The sequence below is a fragment of the Mustelus asterias genome, chromosome 5 (assembly GCF_964213995.1).
Source record: "Mustelus asterias chromosome 5, sMusAst1.hap1.1, whole genome shotgun sequence".
Lineage (NCBI taxonomy): Eukaryota > Metazoa > Chordata > Chondrichthyes > Carcharhiniformes > Triakidae > Mustelus > Mustelus asterias.
In genome coordinates, this window is record NC_135805.1 from 45,345,746 (window position 1) to 45,373,543 (window position 27,798).

A 27,798-nucleotide genomic window follows, 5' to 3' on the forward strand; every position below is an offset into this window, starting at 1 on the left:
GGGAGGGGCCCGCAATCGGTCTGGGTGGCAGGAGCGGGTGGGGGATAAGGGGGTCAGTAATGTTGTGGGGGTGGGGCAATATCTGGCCTGGGAATGATATGACAGGGGAACCGCATTCTATCATTTTTTTTCTGCGCATGTGCAGTTGGAGGCGCCGATCAGAGCTGCAGGATTTCGGGCATGTTAAGCCCCGCCCACAGGCTTCTGCAGCGCAATTCGGAATTGTTGATATTTTTGCAGGGAGTGTGTGTATGGGAACGCCTGAGAACAGGTCTAAAAGTCGGATCTGAAACACTTCCAGTTTCAAGTCCGCCCAGCACTTAGAATCAAAATGGTAAAATGAGGTTCTGTATCTTTTTCCTAACGGAAGAAGGTAGAAGAGAGTATGTCCAGAGTACGCGTGGTCCTTGATTATGCTGGAGACAATACACATCTCTTTAACCTGTCTTGATGCTCTCTCCACTCACATTGTTTGTATCTTAAAGACTTGATTAGCTGTAAGTATTCGCATTCCAACCATTATTCTGTAAATTGAGTTTGTGTCTTTATATGCCCTGTTTGTGAACAGAATTCCCACTCACCTGAAGAAGGGGCTTGGGGCTCCGAAAGCTTGTGTGGCTTTTGCTACCAAATAAACCTGTTGGACTTTAACCTGGTGTTGTTAAACTTCTTACTGTCTTCTTTTTTACCCTTTTACCTTGTATCCATGTCTTCTATTTACTGACAGTGGAAACAGTTTCTTCCCATGTACTCAATCTCTCATCTCTACAAATAATTGAAGTCCCTCATCCCTGGTACCATACAGTAAAACTCCTCCGCACTCTCTCCACGGCCTTGGCATCTTGCCAGAACCGGATATAACATCCCAGGCCAAGCAACAGATAAACAGATAGACAAGAGATAGATAAAGGAATGGAAAGGTTCTAAAACATAATGACATGACGCGTGAGGGATAAGCAGTGATCATAAAACTATAGAATCATAGAGTCCCTACAGTGCAAAGGGAGGCCATTCAACCCATCGAGTCTGCACCAGCAACAATCCCACTTATCCCCGCAACCCTATGTACTTACCCTGCTAATCCCCCCTGACACTAAGGGTCAATTTAGCATGGCCAATCAACTTAACCCGCACATCTTTGGAGTGCTGGAGGAAACTGGAGCACCCGGAGGAAACCCACAGAGACACGGGGAGAACGTGCAAATTCCACACAGACAGTCACCCAAAGCCAGAATTGAACCTCGGTCCCAGGAGCTGTGACGCAGCAATGCCACCATACCACCCAGGACGGCAACTCTTCAAAAGGAAGCTGAGAAGACGACTGCACAATACCAAAGGACTATGTGGAGAAACCATTCATTGGTACAAAAAGGAAATTGCACCGAAGGTTTAATGGGTCTTAACTGACAACTTCAGATGGTCATCAATCCAGGAAATTGATTAGTAATAGCAAAAGGACTGGCAATAATTTATCAAAATTCTTTGGAAGCCTGGATCTATATCAAAGGGCTGGAGGATGATAAATATTGCAACCCTATTCAGAAAAGGTACAGGTCAGGTAATTATAGACCAGTTAACTCACCTTGTGCTACAGAAATGGCTGGAGACAACAATAAGGGGTAATATCACTGAACAATTATAACAATATGGGCTGATAAGGTTCAATCAACTCACATTTTATAAAATGCAGATCCTGGTCCACAAGTTAAATTATCCTAGGAAATTATAGCATGCACAGACAAAGGGAAACCAGCACCTTGAAACATTTAGATTTTTACGAAGATGTTCGATCGGTGACTTTTGATAGATATCCAGGAACAAGGATAGAAGGATGTCTGCAGAGGGGACAGTGGGGTAAATGGGAGCTTCTTAGATTAACAGATATACTTGGTTCTATTTCTCAGATGATCTGGTTTGATTTGAAGATAAATATCTAAGGATCAGTACGAAAATGTGATGATAGCGTTAAATAAGGACCACAGAGAAGCAAATATATCAGTTGCTAAAACACAGTTAGTTGGTAGGGTATGCATGTTACAGCACTGAACTGTCAGGAGAGTACCTCTGTGCACAGCAATGGATCAGGTTATGTATAATGTCTGTGCGGGGTGGACAGGAAAACTGCTAAGTAGTAAATGTGCCACTTTACTGCTGTGGCAATTTTGTGTTTGTATTGAGATCTTCCCAACCTTTTTGTCTGGTGTAATATCGTTCATTTGTCTTGCTTAATAAATGTTTTATTCTTTGTGTTTGTTATAAGTTCATTGGCAGTCTCCTGTGAATTTGTCTGGTAACCTTCCTCCAGGGTTTCAAAAAAAATTAGGATCCATCAAGCTAGATTCCCCTCCGGAATCTGATTTGTCTAGTGTTATCAGCTGGGATCGTAACGCCTCCTTTAAGATGCTGCTTAAAGCCTACCTGTTTGAGCAATGTTTGGGCATCTTTTCGAATATGTCCTCCTGGGACTCAATGTCAAACTTTGCTAATGCTCCTGTGAAGAACCTGTTAAAGATGTTGGGTGGGATTTCCGGCTGCGCTCGCCTGAAAACCGGAGATTCCCGGTGTTACATGGTCTGCCTCCCGCCCGCTAGAATTCCAGTGGCGGGCAGGATGGGAGAATTCCGGCCATTATATGAATGCAAGTTGCTGTTACCCAGAAGTACCAATTACAGCAAGCATTTGTTAATGATTCAGAGCAGTGAGTATCAAGCTTTTCCAAGTACTGCTTTGGCAAGCTTTTTCCAATCTTCACCAAACTTTCTAACCTCTTATATGGGACTTTATCAAAAGCTTCCTTTGTGTTCCATATGTCTCCAACCAGAGGAAAGTTTTCCCCAATTCCCATTGACTCCAGTTTTGATAGGGCTCCTTGAAGCCACACTCAATCAAATGCTGCTTTGACATCAAAGGCAGTCATTTTTACCTTGCCTTGAAGTCTGCTCTTTTGTCCATGTTTGGACCAAGGCTGTAATGAGGTCAAATTTGCCTAAGAGAGCTAATATTTGCCACAGCACGCAAATCTTTCCAGACACAGAAACCAATACCTTGAATGAGTTCATGTTCCGAAGTGACGGAGGGAGTGAGGCAGTTGAGGAAGCTAGTATGAGTAACAGCTGCAGGCAGGTGTTCACTGGTAGGGTCATGTCGTGCACACCAATATTCTTCTCCCACTTCTCTCGCAATCTGAAAAAATAAAAGTCCTTTTAAAAATCCAAAAATTAAGAAACTTTCAAGAGAAAGACTGAACTACTCATTAAAACTATGTTAAAGGACCGAGCAAAAGATAATCTTCAATAATTTTTCCTGCCACAGAGCAACTGTGAGACTAATGACAGAAGAATCCAGGTGCAAATCCAGAACAGCGATTTATGTTTGGGCATTGCAAAGATCAGAATCGCACTGATTAGATCAGTCATTTCACTCATTTGGACGACACTAAATTAATTTGTAAATGCATGCTGAAAAATCAGAAATAATGTCTCGCTCAATAAAAAAAATCTCATTAGTGCTGCTGAACATGATTAATGAAACTAATTTGAGTCTATAGTTAATTTCAATTTCCAATTTTTTTTGTAATATGAAATCCTTGAATCACCATATAATGAAGCTCTGCGGAAACCCTACCTCCCACAAAACATTGCCGTACGTGCACACAGTTACTGGACTAGTAATTCAGAGGTGGTATTAAGTAAATGGAGACACGAGTTCAAATCCTACCATACGAACATACATATTCAGAGCAGGCGTGGGCTATTCAGCCCATTGAGCCTGCACCATAATTTGATAAGATCAGGGCTGATCTGATTTTTAAAAATTTAATTATGGGATGCAGACGTCACTGCCTGGGCCAGAATTGCCCATCCCTAACTGCCCTCCATTCCAGAGGGCATTTGAGAACCAACCACATTGCTGTGGCTCTGGAGTCACATGTAGGCCAGACCAGGTAAGGACGACAGATTTCCTTCCCTAAAGGACATTAGTGAACCAGATGGGTTTTTACGACAATCGACAATGGTTTCATGGTCATCATTAGACTTTTAATTCCAGATTTTTATTGAATTCAAATTTCACCATCTGCCATGGTGGGATTTGAACCCAGGTCCCCAGATCTTGCCCTGGGTCTCTGGATTACAGTTGCAGTGACAATACAACTAAGACACCACCTCCCCGATTGTGGCCTTAACCACTTTCCTGTCCATCCCCATAACTTTGACACCCCCCCTTGTTAATCAAAACTCTTTCCAACTTAGTCTTAAAAATATTCAATGATTCATGGTAGGTAAGGAAGTCAAATATTTTAAAACATGGAACTTAAGAAAGTAGCTGGAGTCACCAATGTCCTTCAGAGGGGGAATTTGTCCTTTCTTTTCCGCTCTGACCTGCACACGACTTCAGACCCAGTGACGTGGTTGGGTCTGAGCAGCCCTCTGAAAGGCCTAGCATGCCATTCAGTTATTCAAGTAGGTGATTAGAAGCAATTAGGGATGGGCAACACAGAGGGCCACATTCCATGAATGAATCAAAAGAAACACACACACAAGCTCCATCCCAGAGGAATGAAATGAATGCTTAGTGAAGCAGTGTGGAAGAGAAGCATTTTTCTCATGACGTTGCTATAAATTTAGAAACAAAATCTGTATTCAAAATAACAAATGGTGCGGCTCATAACATTGGATGTATCGTTGAAAAAAACCCGCACTCAATACAGCTGCTTTAATTTGGAAACAATGCCTGAAGGTTCCTAACAAAAATTAATTAAAATAAGGACCTGTGGTATAAAGGGTGAGTCAAACATGCATCCCTTTCACCAACTAATTTTCTGTTCCTTTTATTTGCTTGAATCCAATAAAAAAGGCATCAGCTGTAGATGTATTTTGGAACTGTTCTTTCTTCACCCCCACCCCCACCCCCCCCCCCCCCGCCCCCTCCTCCCCCCAACACCACTCAGGTTAAGAACAAAGAAAGGTACAGCACAGGAACAGGCTGTTCGCCCTCCAAGCCTGTGTCGATCATGATGCCCTAACTAAACTAAAAAATACAGATGCCCTTACTCGGTCTATATCCCTCCATTCTCCCCCTATTCATGTAACCACCCAGATACCTCTTAAATGTTCTAACGTGCCTGATTCCACCATCTCCTTTGGCAGTGGGTTCCAGGCACCCACACTCTCTGCGTGAAAAACTTCCCCCACAAACTCCCTTAAACTTTCCCCCTCTCACCTTGAACCTGTGCCCCCTTGTAATTGACACATCCACCCTGGGCAAAAACTTCTGATTATCCACCCTGTCTAAGCCTCTCATAATTTTGTAGACTTCTTTCAGGTCTCCCCTCAGCCCCCGCCTTTCCAGTGAAAACAATCCTAGTTTATTCAACCTCAACCTCTCCTCATAGCCAACACCCTTGAGACCAGGCAACATCCTGGTGAACCTTCTCTGCACTCTCTCCAATACTTCCACTTCCTTCTGGTAGTGTGGTGGCCAGAACCGCATGCAATACTCTAAATGTGGCCTAACCAAGGTCTTATATAGTTGCAACATGATTTCCCAACTCTTATACTCAATGCCCTGGCTGATGAAGGCAAGTATGCCATATGCCTTCATAATCACCTTGGCCACTTGTGTTTCCACTTTTAGGGAACTGTGGACCTGCACGCCCAAATCCCTCTCTATGTTAATGTTGCTAAGGATTCTGCCATTAGTGGAGGATTAATTGAAATACTGAAAGTACGTTGTTTGGAAATAGTGGATGTGTTGGTTGTCATGTTCCAAAATTCTGTAGATTCTGGAACAGTCCCGACAGACTAGAAGATGGCAAATGTAACCCCACAATTCAAAAAAGGAAGGTGGGAGAAATCTGCTAATTACAGACCAATTAGTCTAACATCAATTGTAGGTTAAATGCTAGAGTCTACTATGAATGATGTGATAACAGGGCACTTGGAAAATATCAACAGGATTAGACAAAGTCAACATAGATTTAAGAAAGGGGAATCATTTTTGACAAACCTACGAGAGTTTTTTTGAGGACCCGTAGAATAGATAAGGGTGAACCAGTGGATGTGGTGTATTTGGATTTTCAGAAAGCTTCTGATGAAGTCCCATGTAAGAAGTTAGTGTGCGAAATTCAAGTGCATTGGATTAGGAGTAAACTATTTGCATGGATTGAGAATTGGTTAATAGACAGGAAACAGAGAGTAGGAATAAATGGATCTTTTTTTGAAGAGGTAGGTGGTGACCATTGGGGTACCACATGATCAGTACTTGGGCCCCAGCTATTCACGCTATATATCAATGATTTGGATGAGGGAACCAAATTGAATATTTCCAAGTTTGCTAACAATACAAGACTAGATGGAAATGTAAATGGTGAGGAGAATGTTGAGAGGTTTTAAGGTGATTTAGACAAGTTGAATGAGGCAGTTGTCATATAAGGAGAGATTTAGTAGACTGGACTTGTATTCACTGGAGTTAGGAATGAGGTGACCTCTTTGAAATGTATCAAATTCTGACAAGGCTAGACATACTGAATGTAGGGACGATGTTTCCTCTGACTGGGGTCAGAACAAGGGGTCAGTCTGAAGTTAGGCGAAGTCCAATAAGGACTGAAATGAGGAAAAATCTCTTTACTCAGAGGGTGGTGAATCTGTGGAATTCTCTACCACAGAAGACTGGAGAGGCCAAGAAAATGAATATATTTAAGGAGGAAAGAAAAAGATTTCTGGCACTAAAGGCTTCAAGGGGAAGGGGGGAGAGAGCGAGAGTATGGCATTGAGATAGAGGATCAGCGATGATCATACTGAATGGTGGAGTAGGCTTAAAAGGCCGAATGACATAGTTATGCTCCTATTTTCTATGATTATGGTCCCAAAGTCTTTTACCCAGTAAGCCTTTCTTCTAAACACCATTATTAAAGTTAAAGTTAAAGTTAATTTATTAGTCACAAGTAAGGCTTACATTAACACTGCAATGAAGTTACTGTGAAATTCTCTGAGTTGCCACATTCCGGCGCCTGTTCGGGTCAATGCACCAAACCAACACGCCTTTCAGAATGTGGGAGGAAACCGGAGCACCCGGAGGAAACCCACGCAGACACGGGGAGAATGTGCAAACTCCACACAGAAAGCGACCCGAGCCGGGAATCGAACCCGGGTCCCTGGCACTGTGAGGCAGCAGTGCTAACGACTGTGCCACCGTGCCGTCCCTATATAACCATATAGAGTATTATTAAACATATTGGCAGGAATTTTATTGTCCTGCCCACCACGGGAATCGGAGCGGGCAAGGGGCGAACCATGGAAAGGTCTGTTGACCTCTGGCATGATTTTTCGGTTTCGGCACAAGCGAGACTGTAAAATCCCGCCCATTGTGTGTGCATCAGTGATCAAACCGATCCCTGGCAACACAACTCTGAACATTTAACTCTGACAAGTTTCACTTTCCTTGTGTTATAAAGTATATGGATCAACATTATTCTTTGGTTTCAATTAGAGAGATTCTACAAGGAAAGGGAAGTTCTAAAATATCCAGGGCGATGGCTGAAAAAAATCGACAAATCTAATCTTCAAAGCATCAAAAGATCTGGGCGCTAGAGTCAGCTGTCACTCTACACTAATAATTAATTAACACGTTCTCCCTCTCCTAAGAGAATTGAAGTATGGTCCATTAAATGAGTTAAATGACTTAATTTGTATTAATCATTGTGATGCTGAAGCATGCATATTAAATTCGATCCTCCAAGAGAACTTATTAGAAATTTATATAACCATATAGAGTATAAGGCACAATGATACCTAGGTTTAATTTTGCTCCATGTACATTTTGAAAGGTGACTTTTCAAAGCCTCTTCCAATTAACATGCTCTAACTCTATTTAAAACTGAAACACCCAAGGAATTGGGTGTCTTTTAAGCCAAACCTGTTTAGGGTCTGATTAGAAAAGTAATGTCATCCTACTAGAAAGATTAAATAGCTTTTTAATTCTTGGAGTTTCTAATTAACTTTTTCAATACTTCTATAATCCAACAAAGGGCATTTGATTAAATAACTTAGTTTAAATTAATAATTCCCATTCTAAAAATGTAGAACTATTATTACGCAATTTAGACAAGGACAAGTCCAAGAAAGGTTGCAAGTCCATGTATTGTTTTAAACTGTTTAGATGCTGTAGAATTAATAATAAGATGGCTATTTCATGTCTAAATTTATAGACAGAAATGTTTAACTTCATGTAAAGGTGTGGACAAACACTTAGGGCCAGAATTTCCAATCTCGAGATGGTTGTACTCCAGTGGTACCCCTCCTCAAAATGCGCTGGGGGATTTCTCAACAGGGATGAAACCATGCTCAGGCAGGAGACGATGCTATCCCAACGCACTGGGGATATGCTGGCACCTGCGATCGTGGTTTGCCTAAGTTAGGGTAGAGTAAAGGATCAGGGTAGTCAATGAGGTAAAACCGAGGCTTTACCTGATGCATTTTTTCAAAGCTATCTCGGCCTTTTGGCCAAGGCTGTGATGTTAGTGTCCTTTAAGAGATTTATTTTATATCATGCTCTCTGCAGCTCACAGCCTTAACTGATATCATTGTTACCGAACTGTCTACGAGAAGTCCTTTAATTGCTCCTTAAGTAGCTTAAATGGGGGTTGTTTATTTTTATTTTGGGAATTAGTTTTATGACCCTGCATTGTTAGGAGGAAAACTGGTTGGCAGGAGCTCTTTCGTTTTCAGTTTTGAGCTGCTGTTTCGCGTGTTTAGTTTTAGACGGGAGATCAAGCTGGAAAGAAGAGTCTCTCTTTCTCTCTCTGCCTGGTTTTAGGAAATTCAGCTGGATAGTTGAAAGCCTTCTTGGAGTAAAAAATCTGCTGCTGGTGGCTTGACCAGAGTCTCTCTCTGGTGTTCTGGGAAGCTATTCTGACTTCAAAATGTTCTGAGTGTATCAGGAGAACTGCGCCATTCATCCAAAGAACTCAGTTCCAGTATCACGTGAACATTAGTCTTTGCGGTGTTAAACCTGTGGAAGGGTTTTGTTTATGGGATTGGTTTGATTGGAACATCTTAGATATCTTTATTAAGGGTTAGACATTATCATGGTTGTTTTGTTTTTGTTTGTAACTGATCGAAGTTATTGCTAATTTTCTTTCCATACATGGTAACTATATCCTTAAATAAACTTTGTTTGATAAAAGTTCCCCAGTGGGTCATTTGAATCATACCTGAGATTAAACATATCATGCTTATCCTAGCCAAATTCAAGATGCAAAACCTATGATCCAGGCAGGCTCCATAGAACATTTTGGAGTTTCTGATCTGAGCCATAACAAGATGGAGTGTTAGATCAAGCCCGGGAGGGGGTGCAATGGCTCATTCTGTTAACTTGGATCTTGTTTGAACAAGCCCAAGGTGGGATCCAATGTACCATCTTGTCGGCTGGGATCTTGTTTGTCTCTCATGTGCAGACCATGAATTGGACTTAATTTGAATTGGCTTTTTTGATTAGAAATAAATTATCAAAAGGTACTAATAAAAAAAAGACTTCTTGGGAGTTCCAACACATTGATTATACAGGAATTGGTCCGGAAGTTTGGACTTCTGATGGGCAATTCCCCGGCATCCGGATCTCTCCTGTACTCTGAGTCAGAATCGGAGACTTCAGGTGGTTCTGATTCACTTACCCGAATAGTTGCCCAGGAAAAGTATGAAGGTTTAAAACCAGTCCTACTTCCTAAGTAACTATACTGACTTCCCACCCACCCCCAAACTCCCCACCGGCAACTCACCCAACCCAACCGACCCACAACTATCTCCCTGATCCCCCGAAACTGACTGCACTCCTTGGAAGATTCAACCCATTATATTTCAACTCAGGAAGATTTTAAATAGAATACAAATCTTGATGCACATGCAGGCAGTCCTCAGACTAAAGACCCAATCTTACGTTGAAATGTCATAACTCAGAACCGATTTTCCTATAAGAAACAACTTTATAAATGGGGAATTAATTCCCGAACCATGGCCTGGTGCCCCATTTTCTGGAGTCTTGTCTGCTTTCTTAATGATAATGAAAGTGTCCAACGAGGTTTGAATAGATGTTCTCCTCTTTTCCTTGTAAATATTTCTGTAGCAGCTATACATTTTGTATATGCGCTACTCATTGATGTCTTATGTTCATTGTTGGGGTCATGTTCCTCAAACAGGGACATGCAACTTCCAAATATTGAAATGCCTCAGTTAACACTTGCGCTGTTAAGTCTTTATGAGGAAGAGTCTCTTCAACAGTGGGTGCATCTTCTTCCTCTGCCACTTTTTGCTGTTCCAATTCAATGAGGTCCTCATCAGTTACTTGTTCAGAATGTGATGGCAGGAACTCATCAACATCCTCTGGTGCAATGTCTACGTTGAGTTTTTTAACCATTTCAACAACATTTCTGGTCACCTCTTCAACAATGTCCATAAAGCCTTGAAAGTCATACATGAACTCAGGACACAATTTTCTCTAAACATCATGCAAATTTGATTGTGAGATTTCGTTCCATGCCTCACCTATGTTCTTAACTGCATCGTAAATGTTGAAGCCCTTCCAAAATTCCTTGAGAGTTGGTTCACCCCCTTTCTCAGATGGCCTGGGCAAATGTGCACCTAAAGTAGTAAATTTTAAAGGATGCAATTACCCTCCTGGTCCATAGATTCCGACAGTGAGGTGGTGCTGGGGGGCAGAAACACTACTTTGATGTCAGAATTCATGCCATCAAGGATGGTTGGATGACCAGGAGCATTGTCTTTAAATGCAAGATTATTTCTGCTGCAAAACCCCTGTCACTTGGCACAAAATGATGCGGTGGCACAGTGGTTAGCACTGCTGTCTCACAGTGCCAGGGACCCGGGTTTGATTCCCGGCTTGGGTCACTGTCTGTGTGCAGTTTGCACATTCTTCCCGTGTCTACATGGGTTCCCTGCGGGTGCTCTAGTTTCCTTCCACAGTCTGAAAGACATCCTGGTTAGGTGCATTGGCCATGCTAAATTCTCCCTCAGTGTACCCGAACAGGTGCCAGAGTGTGGCGACTAGGGGATTTTCACAGTAACTTCATTGCAGTGTTAATGTGAGCCTACTTGTGACTAATAAATAAACTTTTCCTCAAAGATGTCCATTAAATTTGCATATCACTGGGAGAAATGCCTTGGAATATATCTTGGAAGCGCAGTGGTTTTCCAAATGGTACACAAGCAAAGCTTTAAGTTTAAAGTCACCCACAGCATTGGCACTGAGCAGAAGAGTGAACCTATCTTTAGCAGCTTCGTACCCCGGCATGGATTTCTCCTCCTTGGCAATATAGATTCTCAACAGCATTTTATCCCAAACAGCCTAGTTTCATCAACATTTACAAACTTGCTGAGCATGCTAGCCACCCTCTTCAATGATTTAAACCAATGTCTCAGGAAAGACATGAGCTGTCTCCTCATCAGCACCGCAGCTTAACCTGAGACCTTAATGGTATGCAAGTTGGCCCTGGTTTTAAAATGCACATTCCACTCCCCACTTGCATTAAAAGACTCAACATTAGATTTTTCCCCTGTTGTTTCTTTAGATCATCATAAAGACTCCTAGCCTTTTCCTGGATTATGTATAAGCTCACAGCATTGATTTTGGTCTTCCAGCCGAACTATTAACAGTTTCTCAACCTGAGCAATAAGTCCAAACGCTGCTTAGTTCTCACAGTTGATTGCACAGGAGCCAAACACTAACATGCTCCTGAATTCTTACCTTGTCTTTCAGGATGGTCACGGAAATTGTTCGGGAATATCCAATGTTCAAACAATTTCAGTGTGCGTCTCACTTTTTTCAGACCACTTAATTATTTCCACTTTTGTCTCCATAGTAATTGCTCGACATTTCTTAGAAGAAAAAACATCTCTTGTGCCAAATTTACACTTTCCTATCATCATTATGAGCAAAATGCTCTACAATAACATGTGGGGAGTCGGCATTGTCGCTGGACTAGTAAACCAGAGACCCAGGATCTGGGGACTCGGGTTCGAATCCCACCATGAGTGTAGTGATAGTGGTTGTAAGTGACAGGGGTTGTAAAAGCCCATCCAGTTCACTAATGTCCTGAAGGGACATGAATGATGTGAGCTGGTGCATTGGTTCACCAGGTGCTGTGACTTAGAGTAATCAGGTGAGTCTATAACAGTCATGGGCAACCTAGGCCAGTGAGTGGGTTGCATGAGTGGCCCTCCTTCATCTCTGTGGGCCGCAAGATTGAAATCGGGCTTGTGCACTAACTATGACCCCACCAAGAAGATTAAATACATTTAATACATGCTGAATATTTAATAACGAGTTCTAGAAAATGCTTAATCCTTTATATATTAATAGAACTGTCATCAACTTCAAATGGTAAAAGCAAAAAAAAGAATTACACTTTGGACTCAGAAGGAGCCCACGGCTCTCACAGTCAATGTTGTGAGAAATCAGCTCGCACCTCATTTCAGTTGCCTTTGCTTCATGTGTGTTTCACTCCAGTGGTACTGACTGGAAAAAAACTACACAGACAGAAATCAGTGGAATGTGGCAAATCTGCACATGGGCGACAGTCACAAAATGTCGCATGGGCTGCACTCAGAACCCAGGTGGGCTGCAGGTTGCCCACCTGTCTATAACTTGCCAAAAGAAAAATTGATCAACTTAATTTATCCATTAGATGGAAAAGTAACAATGTAGGAGTTTCTTCACACTGAGGGAAGAAAACTGGAGCGAGTGACACCACACATTGCTCTCATGCATCTCTTAGCAGAGGGGACATAGCACCATTGGCAAAGATCAAAGAGGAGGTTATTTGCTCTGCCTCTCAACTGTGGCACAGTGAAACTGAAAAGGCGGAGAGGAGACAGGGAAAGGATTTAAATGGAAATAGAGGGAAAATGATATAAAGCCAAAATGTGAAGAAATAAATTATGATTTATGCATAAGTCTTTCACAAAGACCAATTATTTAAGGCTACGATGGGTTACATTTTTAAAACTGAAGGAATTTCTCACTGTAACATACAGCCATTCCATAACACATGACAAGCACAATGTTGAGATTCACGTTTCAGGATTGTTTGATTAATGAGCCAACAGTGTTCATTCAGGTTTATAAAAATAGCTCAGATTGGCCACCTCTTTAAATGCATTTTCGTACTTCAACACGAGTCAATCCCACAGTTTCGCTATTGTGACCAGAAGTGCAAGTAATTCAATACTACCTAAGCCCTGCAACAACAAGTCTGAATGCAAAATGAAGTTACCACTCTTCACTTCGCCAAACAGCTTGTTTCAGTAATAGCTGCAGCATCTAGGGACTTCACAACGACTAATTAGCTATTGTCAGGTAATCTTGGCAAATAACATTTCCCTAGTGGTTACGTTCAGAACTTTTCTGGATCAGAGAAACACAGAAGTTGGCATCTCCCTCAATCAGTGAACTGTTGGGATGACCTCCCTTCAGCAGGACATGTCAGATTCATTGACTCCGGGTGACCTCCACATACCACAGAATAAGTCCCATTATTTAACAATGGAAAATTGTAGGGACACTATCTCATTTTGATATAAAACAAAAACAGAAAATGTTGGAAAATCTCAGCAGACCTGACAGCATCTGTGCGGCAAGAACAGAGCTAGAACAGAGGTAGAAGAGGGGGAGGGGTAGCATTATTGGTCAGAGATTGTATCACAGTGTCAGAGAGGAGGTTTGATGAGGACTTATCTGTTGAGGTAGTATGGGCGGAGATTAGAAATAGGAGAGGAGAGGTCACCCTGTTGGGAGTCTTTTATAGACCTCCTAAAAGTTCTAGAGAGGTTGAGGAAAGGATTGCGGAGTCAATCCTGCTTAGGAGTGAAAGTAATAGGGCAATTGTTATGGGGGATTTTAACTTGACTAATATTGACTGGAATTGTTATAGCTCTAGCTCGTTAGAGGGGTCAGTTTTTGTTCAAAGCGTGCAGGAAGGTTTTTTGACTCAGTATGTAGACAGGCCAACTAGAGGTGAGGCTATATTGGATCTGGTGCTGGGAAATGAGCCAGACCAGGTGCTAGACTTGGAAGTTGGTGTGCATTTTGGTGATAGTGACCACAATTCGGTTACGTTCACCTTAGTGATGGAAAGGGATAGGCATGAACCTCGGGCCAGTGGTTTTAGCTGGGGGAAGGGTAATTATGAGGCTATTAGGAGAGAATTAGGAAACATAGGTTGGACTAGGAGATTACAGGGACTGGGAACGTCCGACATGTGGAGTTTTTTCAAGGAGCAGCTACTGCGAGTCTGTGATAGGTATGTCCCTGTCAGGCAAGGAGGAATTGGTAGGGCTAGGGAACCGTGGTGCACCAAAAAAGTTTCTTTGTTGGTTAAAAAGAAAAAGGAGGCTTATGTTCGGATGAGACGTGAGCACTCGGGTAGTGCACTAGAAAGCTTTAGATTGGCTAAGAGGGAGTTGAAGAGCGAGCTTAGAAGGGCTAAAAGGGGACATGAGAAGACTTTGGCGGATAGGGTTAAAGAGAATCCTAAGGCGTTCTATAGGTATGTCAAGAACAGAAGGTTGGTTAGGGCAAGTTTAGGGCCAGTTATAGATGGCAGAGGGAAGTTATGTGTGGAACCGGAGGAGATTGGTGAAGCATTGAACCAATATTTCTCTTCGGTGTTCACGCAAGGGGACATGAATATAGCTGAGGAGGACACTGGGTTGCAAGGGAGTAGAATAGACAGTATTACAGTTGATAAGGAGGATGTGCAGGATATTCTGGAGGGTCTGAAAATAGATAAATCCCCTGGTCCGGATGGGATTTATCCAAGGATTCTCTGGGAGGCAAGAGAAGTGATTGCAGAGCCTCTGGCTCTGATCTTCAGGTCGTCGTTGGCCTCTGGTATAGTACCAGAAGATTGGAGGTTAGCGAATGTTGTCCCATTGTTTAAGAAGGGGAACAGAGACTTCCCCGGGAATTATAGACCGGTGAGTCTCACTTCTGTTGTCGGCAAGATGTTGGAAAAAATTATAAGGGATAGGATTTATAGTTATTTGGAGAGTAATGAATTGATAGGTGATAGTCAGCATGGTTTTGTGGCAGGTAGGTCGTGCCTTACTAACCTTATTGAGTTTTTTGAGAAAGTGACCAAGGAGGTGGATGGGGGCAAGGCAGTGGACGTGGTATATATGGATTTTAGTAAGGCGTTTGATAAGGTTCACCATGGTAGGCTTCTGCAGAAAATGCAGATGTATGGGATTGGGGGTGATCTAGGAAATTGGATCAGGAATTGGCTAGCGGATAGGAAACAGAGGGTGGTGGTTGATAGTAAATATTCATCATGGAGTGCGGTTACAAGTGGTGTACCTCAGGGATCTGTTTTGGGGCCACTGCTGTTTGTAATATTTATTAATGATCTGGATGAGGGTATAGTTGGGTGGATTAGCAAGTTTGCTGATGACACCAAAGTCGGTGGTGTGGTAGACAGTGAGGAAGGGTGTCGTAGTTTGCAGGAAGACTTAGACAGGTTGCAAAGTTGGGCCGAGAGGTGGCGGATGGAGTTTAATGCGGAGAAGTGTGAGGTAATTCACTTTGGTAGGAATAACAGATGTGTTGAGTATAGGGCTAACGGGAGGACTTTGAATAGTGTGGAGGAGCAGAGGGATCTAGGTGTATGTGTGCATAGATCCCTGAAAGTTGGGAATCAAGTAGATAAGGTTGTTAAGAAGGCATATGGTGTCTTGGCGTTTATTGGTAGGGGGATTGAATTTAGGAGTCGTAGCGTTATGTTGCAACTGTACACAACTCTGGTGCGGCCGCACTTGGAGTACTGTGTGCAGTTCTGGTCCCCACATTACAGGAAGGATGTGGAGGCTTTGGAGAGGGTGCAGAGGAGGTTTACCAGGATGTTGCCTGGTATGGAGGGGAGATCCTATGAGGAGAGGCTGAGGGATTTGGGATTGTTTTCGCTGGAAAGGCGGCGGCTAAGAGGGGATCTTATTGAAACATATAAGATGATTAGAGGTTTAGATAGGGTGGATAGTGATAGCCTTTTTCCTCTGATGGAGAAATCCAGCACGAGGGGGCATGGCTTTAAATTGAGGGGGGGTAGTTATAGAACCGATGTCAGGGGTAGGTTCTTTACCCAGAGGGTGGTGAGGGATTGGAATGCCCTGCCAGCATCAGTAGTAAATGCGCCTAGTTTGGGGGCGTTTAAGAGATCCGTAGATAGGTTCATGGACGAAAAGAAATTGGTTTAGGTTGGAGGGTCACAGTTTTTTTTTTTAACTGGTCGGTGCAACATCGTGGGCCGAAGGGCCTGTTCTGCGCTGTAATGTTCTATGTTCTAACGTTTTGAATCAGGATGACCCTTCGTCAGAGCTCTGAAACATGGCGAAGGGAGGGCAGCTCAATGTCCCAGGGTACAGATGCTATAGGAAAGAATAAACAGGAGGTAAGAGAGGAGGGGGAGGTGCACGTTTGATTAGGGAAAGCATCACGGCCGTACTGAGAGGGGATATATCCAAGGATTCGGCTACTGAGTCTATATGGGTAGAACTGAGAAATAAGAAGGGGGAAATCACTTTGATAGGGTTGTACAATAGGCCCCCAAATAGTCAGCAGGAAATTGAGGAGCAAATAGGTAAGGAGATTACAGATAGCTCCAAGAAAAATAGGATGGTAATAGGGGATTTTAACTTTCCCAGCATTGACTGGGACAGCCACAGTATTAGAGGGTTGGATGGAGAGAAATTTATTGAGTGTTTTCAGGAGGAATTTCTCATTCAGTATGTGGATGGCCCGACTAGAGAGGGGGCAAAACTTGACCTCCTCTTGGGAAATAATGAAGGGCAGGTGACAGAAGTGTTAATGAGGGATCACTTTGGGACCAAGAACAAAGAACAAAGAAAATTACAGCACTGGAACAGACCCTTCGGCTCTCCAAACTTGCACCGACCATGCTCCCCGACTGAACTAAAACCCCCTACCCTTCGAGGAACCGTATCCCTCTATTCCCATCCAATTCATCTATTTGTCAAGATGCCTCTTAAAAGTCACTATCGTATCTGCTTCCACTACCTCCCCCGGCAGTGAGTTCCAGGCACCCACCATCCTCTGTGTAAAAGGCTTGCTTCGTACATCTCCTTTAAACCTTGCCCCTCGCACCTTAAACCTATGCCCCCTAGTAATTGACTCTTCCATCCTGGGAAAAAGCTTCTGATTATCCACTCTGTCCATGCCCCTCATAATCTTGTAGACTGCTATCAGGTCGCTCCTCAACCTCTGTCGTTCCAGTGAGAACAAACCAAGTTTCTCCAACCTCTCCTCATAGCTAATGCCCTCCTTACCAGGCAACATCCTGGTAAATCTTTTCTGTACCTTCTCCAAAGCCTCCACATCCTTCTGGTAGTGTGGCGACCAGAATTGAACACTATATTCCAAGTGTGGCCTAACTAAGGTTCTATAAAGCTGCAATATGACTTGACAATTTTTAAACTCAATACCCCGGCCAATGAAGGCAAGCATGCCATATGCCTTCTCGACTACTTTCTCCACCTGCATTGCCACTTTCAATGACCTGTGTACCTGTACACCCAGATCCCTTTGCCTATCAGTACTCTTAAGGGTTCTGCCATTTACTGTATATTTTCCATCTGTATTAGACCTTCCAAAATGCATTACCTCACATTTGTCCGGATTAAACTCCATCTGCCATCTCTCCGCCCAAGTCTCCAACTGATCTATATCCTGCTGTATCCTCTGATGGTCCTCATCGCTACCCGCAAATCCACCAACCTTTGTGTCGTCCGCAAACTTACTAATCAAACAAGTTATATTTTCCTCCAAATCATTTATATATATATTACAAACAGCAAGGATCCCAGCACTGATCCCTGAGGAACGCCACTTGTCACAGCCCTCCATTCAGAAATGCACCCTTCCACTGCTACCCTCTGTCTTCTATGACCGAGCCAGTCTTGGATCCACCTTGCCAGCTCACCTCTGATCCCATGCGACTTCACCTTCTGCACCAGTCTGCCATGAGGGACCTTGTCAAAGGCCTTACTGAAGTCCATGTAGACAACCTCCACTGCCCTATCCTCATCACTCATCTTCGTCACTTCCTTGAAAAACTCAATCAAGTCAGTGAGACACGGCCTCCCCTTCACAAAACCATGTTGCCTCTCGCTAATACGTCCACTTATTTCCAAGTGGGAGTAAATCCTGTCTCGAGGAATCCTCTCCAATAATTTCCCTACCACTGATGTAAGGCTCACCGACCTGTAATTACCCGGATTATTCTTGCTACCCTTCTTAAACAAAGGAACAACATTGGCTATTCTCCAATCCTCTGGGACCTCCCCTGTAGCCAATGAGGATACAAAAATTTCTCTCAAGGCCCCCGCAATTTCCTCCCTTGCCTCTCTCTCAGTATTCTGGGGTACACCCCATCAGGCCCTGGGGACTTGTTTACTTTAATGCTTTTCAAGAACCCCAATATCTCCCCCTTTTTGATCTCAACATGACTCAAACTATCTACACACCCTTTCCCAGACTCAACATCCACCAAGTCGTTCTCTTTGTGAATACTGACGCAAAGTACTCATTTAATACCTCGCCCATTTCCTCCAGCTCCACGCATAGATTCCCTCCCCTGTCCTTGCATGGGCCAACCCTCTCTCCCTGGCTACCCTCCTGCTTTTTATATATATATAAAAAGCCAGTGACCATAATTCTATTAGCTTTAAGATAGCTATGGAGAATGATAGATCTGGCCCAAAAGTTAAAATTCTAAATTGGGGCAAGGCCAATTTTGATGGTATCAGGCAGGAACTATCAAAAGTTAATTGGGGGAGTCTGTGGGAAGGCAAAGGGACGTCTGGTAAGTGGGAGGCTTTCAAAAGTGTGTTTACCATGGTTCAGAGTAAGCACATTCCTCTTAGAGTGAAGGACAAGGCTGGCAGAAGTAGGGAACCCTGGATGACTTGGGATATTGAGGCCATGGTCAAGAAGGAGAAAGAGGCACATGACATGCATAGGCAGCTGGGATCAACTGAATTCCTTGAAGAGCATAGAGGTGTAGGAGTAGAGTTAAGAGAGAAATCAGGAAGGCAAAAAGGGGACACGAGATTGTTTTGGCAGATAAGGCAAAGGAGAATTCAAAGAGCTTCTACAAGTACATAAAGGGAAAAAGAGTAACAAGGGAGAGAGTAGGGCCTCTTCAGGATCAACAAGGTCATCTATGTGCAGATCCACAAGAGATAAGTGAGATCCTAAATGAATATTTCTCATCAGTATTTACTATTGAGAAAAGCATGGATGTTAGGGAACTTGGGGACTTAAGTAGTGATGTCTTGAGGACTGCACATATTACAGAGAAGGAGGTGTTGGGAGTTTTAAAGCGCTTCAAGATAGATAAATCCCCAGGACCTGATGAAGTGTATCTTAGGACATTGGGGAAGGCTCGGGAAGAAATTGCAGATCCCCTAGCAGAGATATTTGAATCATCGATAGTCACAGGTGAGGTGCCTGAAGATTGGAGGGTGGCAAATGTTGTGCCTTTGCTTAAAAAGGGCTGCAGGGAAAAGCCTGGGAACTACAGGCCAGTGAGCCTCACATCTGTGGTGGGTAACTTGTTGGAAGGTATTTTGAGAGACAGGATCTACAGGCATTTAGAAACGCAAGGATTGATTAAGGACAGTCAGCATGGCTTTGTGAGTGGAAAATCATGTCTCACAAATTTGATTGAGTTTTTTGAAGAGGTAACCAAGAAGGTAGATGAGGGCAGTGCAGTTGATGTTGTCTACATGGACTTTAGCAAGGCCTTTGACAAGTACCACAGGGTAGGTTGTTGCATAAGGTTAAATCTCACGGGATCCAGGATGAGATAGCTAAATGCATAAAAAACTGGCTTGATGACAGAAGCCAGAGGGTTGTTTTTCAAACTGGAGACCTGTGACCAGCGGTGTGCCTCAGGGATCTAGGGGTATATGTTCATAGCTCCTTGAAAGTGGAGTCACAGGTGGACAGAATGGTGAAGAAGGCATTCGGCATGCTTAGTTTCATTGGTCAGAACATTGAATACAGGAGTTGGGATGTCTTGTTCAAGTTGTACAAGACATTGGTAAGGCCACATTTGGAATACTGTGTATAGTGCTGGTCACCCTATTATAGAAAGGATATTATTAAACTAGAAAGAGTGCAGAAGAGATTTACTAGGATGCTACCGGGACTTGATGGATTGGGTTATAAGGAGAGGCTGGATTAGGCTAGGACTTTTTTCTCTGGAGCGTAGAAGGCTGAGGGGTGATCTTATAGAGGTCTACAAAATAATGAGGGGCATAGATCAGCTCAAAAGTCAATATCTTTTCCCAAAGGTAGGGGAGTCTAAAACGAGAGGGCATAGGTTTAAGGTGGGTGGGGAGAGATACAAAAGGGTCCAGAGGGGCAATTCTTTCACACAGAGGGTAGTGAGTGTCTGGAACAAGCTGCCAGAGGTAGTAGTAGAGGCGGGTACAATTTTCTCTTTTAAAAAGCGTTTAGACAGTTACATGGGTAAGATGGGTATAGAGGGATATGGGCCAAATGCGGGCAATTGGGACTAGCTTAGGGGTTAAAAAAAAGGGCGGCATAGACAAGTTGGGCCAAAGGGTCTGTTTCCATGCTGTAAACCTCTATGACTCTGTTGAAGATTCATCCAAACTTGGTATTTTTGACCTGCTGAGATTTTCTCGCATTTTCTGTGTTTGTTTCAGATTCCAGCATCCACAGTCATTTGCTTTTATCTTAAGCAGTTGATTTCCTCGACAGGCAATAAATAAGTACATTTCATTTTCAATATTGCAATAATATTGCAGCTGTAAGATGACTATTGAATAAACATCCAAACAAAATACAATAATCCAGATTCTCCAGTCTTTGGATCGTTGGACTTCAGATCTACTCCTTAAGATGTGCTGCAAAACCCCTTAGAAGTCCCAATGTACTGATTCTGTGGGAATTGCCCAGGAAATTTGAACTTCCAGTGGGAAATTCCCCTGCTCCCATGATCTTATTGAATGGTTGAACAGGCTCGAAGGGCCAAGTGACCTACTCCTGCTCCCCATTCAAATGTATGTTCGTATGATTCCCCCCCCACCACCGACCCAACATGAACCCCTCCCCCCACCACCCTGTCTCCCTTTCCCCAAGCCCCTGACTCAACCTGACCACCCTACCCAGCTAACACCCTACCCATTTATCTCACCCATCCTGCAACCCTCATTCTTTCAAACGCTAAAAAGCTACTTAAATGTCACAAATCGCTTCAGTGTGTTAGTGAACACTTAGCAGAATGCAGCAGCCAGTGCTGTAAAAAGGGAGCATGATTTGGTGCTGATTCGCTCCGCTGCTCCCTCCGAGGTTTCCTGCGCTGACTGAGTTCTGCAAGATTCTCCACTGGAAGATTGGCCAGAGATAAATTGGAGAATGGTAAATGGATATTTTGTTTTGTGCGATCAGGGTCGAAAATAGGGGTTCCGACCCCAAACAATATTCCAAAATAATTGGGGCTGGGATTAGTGCAAAAAGCTCCAGATGAAAAACTAACAGCAGCACCAGTGATGGAGGAAATGACCCCCTTTTCTAACACAATTTCTGTATATTTAGGACTTGCTATAGAGGGGGGACAGCAAAGTGTACGCGAACAGGCTCCGGAGTATGGCGACTCGGGGATTTTCACAGTAACTTCATTGCAGCGTTAATGTAAGCCTACTTGTGACATTAATAAATAAATAAAGGTTTGCCAGACTGAGTCCTGGGATGGCAGGTCTGTCATACGAGGAGTGACTAAGTCTGTTACGATTATATTCACTGGAGTTTAGAAGAGTGAGCGGGAATCTATTCGAAACTTATAAAATTCTAACAGGGCTAGACAGGGTAGATTCAGAAAGAATGTTCCCAATGTTCTCCTAGTTTGAGGATAAAGGGGCAAACCTTTAAGATCTGAGGTGAGGAGAAATTTCTTCATCCAGAGAGTGGTGAATCTGTGGAATTCACTACCACAGAAGGTAGTTGAGGCCAAAACATTGTGTGGTTTCAAGAATAAATTAGATATAGCTCTTAGGGCTAAAGGGATTAAGGGAGGAAGGGGGTGGGGGAGGCAGGGTATTGAATTCAATGATCAGCCATGGTCAAAATGAATGGCGGAGCAGGCTCGAAGGGCCGAGTGGCCTACTCCTGCTTCTAGTTTCCGTGACTCAGCTCATTAACTATGAGCACGGAGAGAAACTAAATTGAAGGCAATTAATAACTTTGTTATAGGACTCTTAACTGTGGTAACCATGCTGATATTCATTTTACCCATTTTGCTCCTTCCACTATTTGTATCTATATTCTGCCTGATCCCATTCAAAATTGAATGACTGAACAGTATCTTCTCTTCAGTCACTACAACACTGTAAAAGATATAAAGATTGCTCCATTTTACCACCCTGCAGATACACATAGTCTGTGAATTTTCCAAGCTTGATTCATCTATTCCAGTTCCATGCCTTTTAATGCTACTCAGTCTTCTTTCACTGATACTTGATATGATGCGTCCAGCTGTAGCTTTGCTTATCCACGAGCTTATATTTCCCTCAAAACACAATAACGTTACAGAAAAATATAGCCAGATTCAATCAGCCTTACCGCGTGGAGCAGAATTAAGTGGTTCAATTTAGAAATTGCTCGACCCAGACTGAAGCCTATCGTCCATTGAATATTTATACTCAAATTCAGGGCCAAAGGATGCTGGTAACTGTTGATTATGATACCCTGAGAAAAGTAAAACTCAACTATTCTGGGGAGGGAAATCAAGGAGCAACCCTTGCTCCAGGTCCACAAGTTTCTCTACATGACACCAAGTGCGGCTAATGCCTAGGCCATTAATTCAAGTTTCGAAGGATAGGTAAATTTAGAATTCACCTTCATGCGCACCAAGAGCCAGGGCCTGGTGATGGGTCTCACTTTCCATGAATATGGAAATCAAGGTATTCTCTCACCTCATGGCTATTACCTGGTAGCAATGGCTGCAGGGGGGTAGGGGGCTGTCTGGAGCAACTGAGCATAGAAAGCCACACAGGAAACCACTGCCAGAAGCTGGCACTTTCAAGGTTCTTCTGCACACTGCTCTTTTCCAGCTTCTAATTGTGGAAAATGCCTAACAGCTTAATCTCCGGACAGTCTCACTTAATAAACATATGCTCTGTTACATCCTGTTTATACGGTTAATTTAGTGGAAAACTATACCACCTGCTCAGAAAATCTTCCACTTCATTTTCCATTCCAGCAAGGGAGAAGAGTCGAGCAGTAATCTATGAGAAGTATGTCTACCACTGGGGGAGGTGAGGGTGATGGGATGGTTGGGATGGGATGGTGGTTGGAGGAGGGCCAGGTTCATGTGCCATTCAAATAAGGACCAGCAACTTCGTGACTCCCAGCTGGATGAAGAATACCATCAGAGTTCACTTGTGCAAAGTTTTACATTAATAAACAAAGACCAATTGTGAGTCAAGAACAACACGCTTATATATAGCTCTGAAGAAAGGACATTGATCTGAAATGTTGAGTGGAATTTCCACATACAGGTCCCTCACTTGCCACTAGGTGAATACCAGTGGCGGTACGGACCTGTATGCAGAAAGCCTGAGAAGCAAGCCCTTTCAAGCTTGCTTGAGGACTTCCACCATTCAAAGACACTCAACGCTTATTAAAGCAACCCATTGAGATCATAGGGTTGAAAGTTCAACATTAGATTAGAGTAGATGAGCTTCCTCCCACCACAAATATTTTGATAAGAGAATTCCATGCTTCTCCCTCACTGCTACTGAAACTGAAGCCCAGGAACTATGAAGATGGTTGTGGTTGTTGGAGGTCAATCAACTCAGTCCCAGGACATCAGTGCAGGAGTTCCTCAGGGTGGTGTCCTAGGCCCAACCATCTTCAGCTGCTTCATCAATGACTTTCTTTCCATCACAAGGTCAGAATTGGGCGTGTTCGCTGATGATTACACATTGTTTAATATCATTAGTGAGTCCTCAGATAATGAAGCAATCCAAGACCTTGATCAGAGGATTAGATAGGGTGGATAGTGAGAGCCTTTTTCCTCGGATGGTGTTGGCTAGCACGAGGTGACATAGCTTTAAATTGAGGGGTGAGAGATATAGGACAGATGTTAGAGGTAGGTTCTTTACTCAGAGAGTAGTAAGGGCGTGGAATGCCCTGCCTGCAGCAGTGGTGGACTCGTCAACGTTGAGAGCGTTCAAGTGGTTATTGGATAAACATATGGATGATATTGGAATAGTGTAGATTAGAGGGGCTTTAGATTGGTTTCACTGGTCGGCGCAACATCGAGGGCCGAAGGGCCTGTACTTACTGCGCTGTAATGTTCTATGTTCTAAGACCTGGACAACAGTCAAATTTGGCCTGTGACAAATAACATTCACGCCACAAGTGCCAGGCATTAACATAATCATCATCCCTTGATATTCAATTACATTACCGTCACTGGATCCCCCACTATCAATATCCTGGGGGTTACCATTGACCAGAAACTGAACTGGACTAGTCATATAAATAATGTGGCTTCCAGAGTAGGTCAAAGGCTTGGAATTCTGCAGACAAAATCTCGCCTCTTGACTCACTGGAAATAGTTCACCATCTACAAGATGCAAATCAGGGGTGTGATGGAATACTCCTCACTGCCTGAATTAATGCGACTGCAACAGCATTCAAGAAAAGCTCAACTCCATCGATATAAACCAGTCTGCTTGACTAGCACCTCTTCCACCAATTAAAACATTCACTCCTTCTGCCACCAACACATGGTAATGCACTTCAGCAGTTCACCAAGGCTTTTTTGACAGCACCTGCCAAATTCATGACATCTACCACGTAGATGGAAAAAGGCAGCAGATGCATGTGAATACCACCACCTCCAAGTTCCCTCCAAGCCACACACCATCCTGAATTGGAACTATATTCCTTTAGTTCTTTTACTGTCCCTGGATCAAAATCCTGGGAGCCCCTTTCTAAGAGCACTGCGGGTGTACCTACACCACATGGACTGCAGCGATTCAAGAAGGCAGCTCACCGCCACCTTCTCGAGGGCAATTATGCATGGGCAATAGATGCTGACCTATCCTACGACACCCGCATTCTGTGAATGAAATAAATCCTCAAGATCTGACTTCTCCAAGTTAAGAATTTCATCAGCTTTGGTTGACAGGATCTTTCACCATGCTGGTACCGTTGTCGGTACTTCTGTGCTCATTCCCTCTCAAAAGGATTTGACATGTCCTTGCAGTCCACCCTCCAGCTTCTGCATTCCACAAATCAACTTCTGTCATTTTCTGTACCTGCAATATGAGCCCATCATCAAGTATATTTTCCTCTCACTCTCTTCTTTTTCCAGGGCAAATAATATCTTTGTTTATTCTCACGGTAGCACAGTGGTTAGCACTGCTGCCTCACAGCGCCAGAGACCCAGGTTCAATTCCAACCTCGGGTCACTGTCTGTTTGGAGTTTGCACATTCTCCCTGTGTCTGCGTGGGTTTCCTCCGGGTGCTCCAGTTTCCCTCCACGGTCCAAAGATGTGCGGGTTAGGTTGACTGGCCGTGCTAAATTGCCCCTTAGTGTCAGGGGGATTAACAGGGTAAATGCAAGGGGTTACGGGGATAGGGCCTGGGGGGATTGTTGTCGGCCGAATGGCCTGCTTCTGCACTGTATGGTTTCTATCATTTCTATGATTCTTCAAACACCACCCTTTCAGCTTTCCTTCCCATGCTTTCAAAACAAGGGCAACAGCTTTTCATTTACCTTCCAACACACCACATTCATTATAGGTGAGGCATTCTACTCTATGATTTTTACAGTTGCAATGCAATGTGAAGACCAAATACACTGTGCTTATCCTCTGTGCCACTTGGTCCTATCCACATGTGTGATCCTGACCGCCCTGTACCTCACCACCTCAAGTCTCCTACCCTGGTCCAACCAAATTCAAATTCATTTTCGTTTAGTCCCTATTAGAGATCGAGTATCTTCCAGATCTGAGGAGGATACATACTTCAAGCATTAACCCATCTTTTCCCTTCACAAGTGTTGTAAGGCCTACTATGAATTCCCAATATTTTCTCCTTACAATCCAGATTTGCGGCTTTACTTTCATTAAAATTCCCAAATGCTCTCTAAGTCGACCCATTTTCCAAAAAAATGACAACTCAACCAAGATGGCAGAATATGTCCTTCCCATCTCAGCTCTGGTCTTTCATTACTGTTATACTTATCAAACTGCCTCCCTATAAGCCAATGAATTTACATCAAGATGTTCACCTTTGCTTTCATGCCATTCTCTCATCTCACCCTATTCCAGCAGCCTCCTCAGTCATATATTTCTACATACCACCCTGGGCCTCTGAAACTCAGGGCTTGATTTCCGATCTGCCAGGATAATTTCTGATGCCCACTCCAGGCCTGCTTCGCTCACTCAGTGCCATGGGCGGCATGGTAGCACAGTGGTTAGCACTGCTGCTCCACAGCTCCAGGGACCTGGGTTTGATTCCCGGCTTGGGTCACTGTCTGTGTGGAGTTTGCACATTCTCCTCGTGTCTGTGTGGGTTTCCTCCGGGTGCTCCGGTTTCCTCCCACAGTCCAAAGATGTGCGGGTTAGGTTGATTGGCCGTGCTAAATTGCATGGTGTCCTGAGATGCGTAGGTTAGAGGGATTAGTGGATAAATATGTAGGGATATGGGGGTAGGGCCTGGGTGGGATTGTGGTCGGTGCAGACTCGATGGGCCAAATGGCCTCTTTCTGCGCTGCAGGCTTTCTATGATTTCTATCTTCACATCCAGGTGCCCTCATTAGGTGAAAAGTGAGCTGGGCGCACAATTCATGGTGCTGAGTGTTGCCAGGAGGCAGGAACACAATCGTCAGAAGTAGACCCCAACCATGACTGAGCTTGCTGCTGCCTTGCACAATAGAGGAGGCGGGTAGCCTCACAGCGAAAGGAAGTGGCTAAATGCCACTGGACAGCACACAGGAATTAGGAGCAGAAGTAGGCAAATTCAGCCCTTCGAGCCTGCTCCGCTATTCAATCAGATCATGGCTGATCTCTCCCTGGTCTCAAATCCAGCTCCTCACCTGTTCCCCATATCCCCTTCTTCCTTTTTTTTATTAGAAATATATCTATCTCCTTCTTAAAACCATTCAACGATTCAGACTCCACCGCACTATGGGGCAGCAAGTTCCACAAATTCACCACCCTCTGCGAGAAATATTTCCTCCTTATCTCAGTTTTAAATCTACCGTCTCTCAACCTGTACCTGTGACCTCTTGTTCTAGATTTCCCCATTAGAGGAAACATTGATCTCCGTTTACTTCATCAATCCCTTTTAAAATTTTATACACCTCGATCAGATCCCCTCTTTTCCTTCTAAACTCCAGCGAGTACAAGCCCAAACTGTTTAATCTCTCCTCATACGTCAACCCCTTCAACCCCGGAATCAGTCTGGTGAATCTCCTCTGAACTGCCTCCAATGCTACCATATTGTTCCTCAAATAAGGAGACCAAAACTGGACTCTACTCCAGATGTGGTCTCACCAACACCCTATATAATTGCAACAACAATTCTCTACTTTTATACTCCAGTCCTTTTGCAATAAACACCAACATCCCATTTGCCTTTTACATTACATGCTGCACCTGCATACCAACTATCTGCGATTCATGAACGTAGACACCCAGATCCCTCTGCCTGGACGAATTTTGAATCTGC

General features: G+C 43.6%; 1 protein-coding gene across 1 annotated transcript in view; it reads right to left on the reverse strand.

Annotated features, from left to right (window-relative positions):
* Positions 1–27,798, reverse strand: part of ube3d (ubiquitin protein ligase E3D) — a 165,755-nt gene that overhangs the window by 51,004 nt on the left and 86,953 nt on the right. The window contains exon 9 of the mRNA XM_078212474.1: positions 3,045–3,183. Coding sequence (XP_078068600.1) covers positions 3,045–3,183 — 139 coding nt within the window. The remainder of the gene's footprint in view (positions 1–3,044; positions 3,184–27,798) is intronic.